We start from the raw sequence: 6,000 nt of genomic DNA, 5'->3' as shown, positions 1-6,000 counted from the left end.
CTTCTTTCTCTTGCTTTACAATTAATCAAAGCACAAATCAGTGTAGCTGCTTGGTCCATTAGCTTTTGACATATTTCAATGAGGTCATAGGGGAACCACCATAAGAAAACCTACACGTCAACAAAAACATTTAAAAGTTATTACTGCAATAGATCAAATCATTGTGATATTTGGCTTTCTCTATGTTGCAATAGATTTTACATACGAGTGAGAAAATCTTTACATGTCAAAGATTTTTTATTATCGAAATGTTAAAATCTAACTGCAAGGGAATAATTACTCCATTGTGTGTAGATTTGTGCACCCACAATGTGAAAGAATGCTCTTGAACTTATTTTAAGTGTACAAGGAATGGGCACCGATCTAGATAAGGACTACCCATCCATCTAAGGATGATTAGTTGTACCAAAACTTAAGGTGGATTTCAGGCTTGTAAAAATGTTTGTCCAAATATCACTTGTGAACTTCGTATCATGATCATGAATCACTGTACCTATAATTACCCCTCTTATACCTGCAAGACATCTCTATGTGCAAATGATGACATTTCACCTCGTCGAGGTATTGTAAGTAAATGTATGAAAACCAATGATGTACAAGTGCATTTTCATCAAAATGAGGCTCCGTGTATATAAGCATAGCCATTTAGTAGGCTCTTAAGAAGATCCCTATGATTAAGTATGGATAATAAACATGGTATTCAATAATAAAGTTCAATTACTAATAGTGATGATTGCATCCTTTTGTGTTCACCACTTATCATTGGAAAAAACTAACAAATTGCTAACCCCGTTTTGCGACCAGAATTCAATAAGAACCTCCACAAAGTTTTCCTCTAGATTTGCATGCCCATGTGTACTTCCAAATATGTCAAATGATTTGCACATCAGTACCACAAGGGCAAAGCCTCCCCTTAGAGTTTTGTCGGCCTTCCCCCTCGTCCACACATAGTTCACCATCCTCCAGAATCCTACAAGCTGATTAGCCTGATTCTCCATCCCCAAGATTGCAAGCTGTTGCATAAATATTCCACAACATTATATAAGGTGTGCAATCCTGAGGATCCACCATTAATGCAAGGTTTGAAATATATTCCCCAAGGACTACATCAACTTGATGATGCCTACATGATGCAAGCAAACTTAAGAGAGGTGTGGATGTGGGTGGAAAAGGTACTATTTTCCTGATGAGATAATCTGCCTCATCTAGCCTTCCTACTCTACCAAGCATGTCAATCAAACAATTATAATGCTCCATCTTAGGTTTAATCCTATGGTCTTGGGTCATAGAACCGAAACATAAGAAACCTTCAAGGACTAGACCTCCATGGCTACACCCAGTTAGAACACTGACAAAAGTGACTTCATTTGGGGCAACCCCTTCCTTGTCCATTAAAGACAGCATATGAAGGGCTTCCTTTCCCTCACCACTTTGGGCATACACTGATATCATAGAGTTCCATGTATCCACTTTATGCTTCGGACTTTCATCAAATACCCTTTGTGCATCTCGCAACCTACCACATTTTCCATATACACTTATGAAGGAAGATGCCAATGCCACCTCTAGTTTTAATCCACTCTCTATAAAACACAAATAAAATTGCTTGCTTTTCTCCATTGCCATCTCCACCAAGCACGCATCCAATACACATATGAATGTCACTTCATCTGGCAGTACACCTTCATGTTGCATATTGTGAAAGATTTGCAATGCAAGCTTCGATTGGTCACCTTTCACATAGGCGCCTATTAACGCATTCCATGAGAATACATTGCCTTGAGGCATACATTCAAACACATTTGATGCATCCACCCATGCATGGCACTCTCCATACATGTTTACAAGGGCGTTTGCAACTGAAATATCAGTTTCATACATGCTTTGAACAAGGCAAGCATGTGTCTGCTTTCCCATTGGTAACGTTTCTTGCCTAGCATATGCACAAAGAATGATAAGAAAGCTGGCTTTATCTGGGACTAGTCCTTCTTGTTTCATTCGGTTCATAAGATTGTGGACGTTCATTGCATGTCCATTATGGGCATATGCCGCCATTATCGCATTCCACGAGATTAAATTTGGCATCATCACACACTCAAAAAGTTTATATGCCTCTTTCAAGCACCCATGCTTACCATACATGTGTAGCAATGATGTGGCTATGACCACATCTGCTGAGGAACCAGCTGAAATGATGAGACAATGAATACACTTTCCATGAAAGAGGGTGTTCAATGCTAGATCAGCACATGCGGAAATGACAGTAACAAAGGTGACATGATTAGGCAGTATACTTTCACATTGCATTCTTTTATACATGAAAAAAGCTTTGATCCCTTCACCACAGTGGGTATACATTGCAATTATTGTATTCCAAGAGAAGAGATTTCTCTCAGGCATTTGGTCGAAAGCAATTCTTGCATTGTCCTGTGAAGCTTTACATGATCCATACATATGAACAATCGCCGTCCCTAGTACAATATCTGAGACAAACACAGAGCATAAAATGCATGTGTGCACTCTCCGGCCTTCCATTGAGAACCCCTCAGAAGCACAAGCATCAAGAATGCTCATTAGTGTAATTTTGTTGGGTATCCATCCTTTGAGCAACAAGGAACTGTAGAGCTGTAGAGCCTCACTGCCCTCTTCATTATATACATATGCGGTAATGATAGCATTCCACGAGACAATATCCTTTTGATCCATCAATTCGAACATGTTTCTTGCATCTATCAAAATACCACATTTACCATACATATTTACAAGAGCATTTTCAATTGTTCTTTCCAAGGAAAACCCACTATCCATGACATACATGTGAATATATCGGCCTTCATCAAGGGATGACTTGTCGGCCGACACCGAAAGAAGAGTAATAAAGGTGACTTTGTCGGGTTTCATCCCCACAGACGACATTTGTTCAAACACAGAGAATGCCTTGTTTATTTCCCCGTATTGTGCATATGCCGAAATGATTGAATTCCATGAGACAATATCTCTTTGTGTTGACATCATTTCGAAACTACTGTGTGCTTCTTCCAACCTACCACACTTCCCATAGAAGCTAATAAGCGTATTTCCAATGAGGTTTTGTGTTTCCAGAGCATGCTCAATGATGCAAGAATGTAATGGCATGCCTTGATCTCTGTAATCACATGAAGAAAGAAGACAAATGAAGGAGAATTTGTCCGGAAGGACATCTTCAACGTGCATTTGTTGGAAAAATTCGAATGCATCATTTAATCGGCCATCTTTTGCATACGCTCTTATCAAGAAATTCCATGAAAACACATCCCGACCATGGCCAAATATATCTCGAAACAACCAGTAAGCTTCCCTAAGAGCTCCAAAATTACCGTAAAAGTAACCAAGACAATTGACCACATATATGTTCTTATCAAACCCATGCCTTATGATGTGATCATGTATAATTCTTCCATCTATCAATGAATCACAACATTTCTTGAGTATTTTAGAGTAAGAAGATGCACTTACTCTGATGGGTGCTTCTTTATCCTCCTCCTCCTCCTCCTCTTCTTCTTCTTCTTTTCCTTGTATAAGCTTCCATGAACACTCTCCACTGGCACTGACCAGAGCATGTTCTGCATTTTGGAGGCCAGAGAAGGGTCTTCTCATGTGAAGTGAACATGGTTTTGACATCTCTTCCCATCTCAGGGTAGGCCATAGCTCTCACCCACATCAACAGGGCTGAAAATGCAAGACCAAGAGGACAGCTTGGCTAGTGGATTCATCCAAACTATGTATATGGGCATTTCAGAGAAGAACCCCATTTATTTGATAGATGTAAAAGGTCTGGATTTGAAAGTGATTTTTGAGTGTCCACCGGACAAAGCTTGTGAACGGCCGCCAATAAGGCCGGATGGCCATGTTCTTGTCGCCAAACTATGCTTTTTATGGGCTAACACCTTATTGCCCGTGTCAATTAGGCCGCATATGGGCCCATTGTGATGATCGCCTTAGTCGATCCTGAGATCTATTCATTAAGATAATTTATTCAGCCCATGAGCCAAATAACTCTAGTTTGGTCACATAATTATGGTCTATCTCTCTACATAATAGGTAGCACCTCATTAAATGTGTCCCTTTAGTGAAGGAACTAAGGACATGGACATTAGATTGTAGACAATTTGCTTGGCCAGGTCATTGCTTGGACATGTATTGTTATGGTGTGTTCATAACTTTGTGGTTTATTTGCATATAAAGCATGGTTTGTTTATAAAGATTGGGATAGGTCCCTAATATACTCATGGTCTTAAGTTTTAACAATCCAATATACATCGTACATATTTGCACGTAGATCATCCTATGCCTGATGCTTGCAAAAAAGGACCATTGTCGTGCAATCAAATCCAAGTTTCCATCCCCAAAATATTTTCGTTGGAATGAGTCAACTAAAACATTTTGAAATTTCCACATTTCCCATTAAAATGGGGTTTCTCACTTTCCCCACCCTCATGACAAAATTTGTGTGTAATTAATTACTAAACGCTAACCAACAACTAGAATCAAGAGAGATGTGTGTTTAAGAGGGAGTTTTCACAAACCATTAACTAACTTCACATATAACATAGAGAGCTTTTAACCATTGCCTGAAAAATATTTGTCCCGAGGTTATCATTCAATCGTTAACAGATAGATTTTAAGGGGGAACAAATCAAGTTTGGGAAACTTCAATAAATAAATCAATATATATATAGATATAGATATAGATATATAGATATAGATATAGATATAGATATATATATATATATATTTGTGACAAATTTTTGGTTGCTTCTTACATATTTTCATGCTGGCAACCTCTAGAATTTGATCAATGTTTTAATGAACGAGGTAAACTTTTCTTGGAGCATTGTTTTATAAACTTAAAAATGTGCAGTTTTTTTAGAAAAGGTCAAAAATTGACACGCGGATGGATAATGCTAAAGAAGACTTAACTTTGTCTCTTTGCTTACCAACTCGTTTTGTTCCTTTATATATATATATAGATAGATAGATAGATAGATTTCAAGGATGTGCCCACCAATATAGAGAATCATCAATATAAACAATATATATCTCTATACATGCATGTCAATATGCACATTGATATGTGTGTGCATGTATATCTATATGTTTAGTTTGTTACGACTATGTGTGCAATTGTTGTCATACTATATCTTTGAAACTGGCATAATTGGTGAAAGAGGTTTCTAGCATTAAACTCAAATGAAAACTTTAGGTTGAGGGTAGGTAGGTTGGCGGGGACGACAATTCATTCACATGTCAATGATGTTCTTATTAAGGAATGATGTAGGTTGTCACCCATCATGAAAAGTAAAGACAAACTTTACCTTTTGTAACTGCTTGGCTACCTCAAAAGCCTTTGAACTTGATCATGTTTGCTTTGGTTTTGAGGATTTACTTGGCACACTTCATTCCTCATCACCTTGAAATTAGTTTACCTAGCATCCACACACGAGACAACTGGTTCTCTAAACCATATTTTTCGGTGCCAACTTGCCAATGGTTTGTGTGCCACATTTCTAGATCATCGTGAATGGTTTTATGCAACTCACGTAAAGCATGGGATATCATTGGGTCTCCACACACCCCCTAACTCCGAGCAAAACAGTTATGTAGCCGATATATATTTCCGTTGGCTAATGGTTGTGTGTTATACTTATGGGATATAACAAATGGGTGCATGCCACGAAAGACTAGAGTACATTTCTTGTGCCAATGATTTGTTGACACGTAGTCGGATCCATATGAGTGTCTAAACCTGGTCCAAGCATCAATGTAATGATACACAATGTATGTGTATGTGTTTGTGTACGTGTATGTGTACGTGTATGTATGTATGTATGTATGTATGTGGATGCGTGCTTGTATGTATGTATGTGTATGTGCGCATGCATGTATATGTATGTATGAATGAATGTATGTGGATGTGTGCATGTATGCATGTATGAATGAATGTATGTGGATGTGTGCATG

At 38.2% G+C, this 6,000-nt stretch overlaps 1 protein-coding gene across 1 annotated transcript; it reads right to left on the bottom strand.

Moving 5' to 3' along the window:
• Positions 1 to 697: 697 nt before the first annotated feature.
• Positions 698 to 3,797, bottom strand: LOC147853863 (pentatricopeptide repeat-containing protein At5g27110-like). The gene is made up of 2 exons (XM_087332390.1): positions 948 to 3,797; positions 698 to 912 (listed from the first exon to the last, which is right to left on the bottom strand). The coding sequence occupies exon 1, from the start codon at positions 3,658 to 3,660 to the stop codon at positions 982 to 984; it is 2,679 nt and encodes an 892-aa protein (XP_087188516.1). The 5' UTR covers positions 3,661 to 3,797; the 3' UTR covers positions 698 to 912; positions 948 to 981.
• Between the last annotated feature and the right edge of the window lie 2,203 nt (positions 3,798 to 6,000).

Source organism: Azolla caroliniana, unplaced genomic scaffold (genome assembly GCF_043228905.1).
Source record: "Azolla caroliniana isolate FFs.n. ecotype wild unplaced genomic scaffold, voAzoCaro1.0.p SCAF_16, whole genome shotgun sequence".
Taxonomy (NCBI): domain Eukaryota; kingdom Viridiplantae; phylum Streptophyta; class Polypodiopsida; order Salviniales; family Salviniaceae; genus Azolla; species Azolla caroliniana.
Note: the sequence above shows the minus strand (reverse complement) of the source record. Positions and strands in the feature narration are given on the sequence as shown.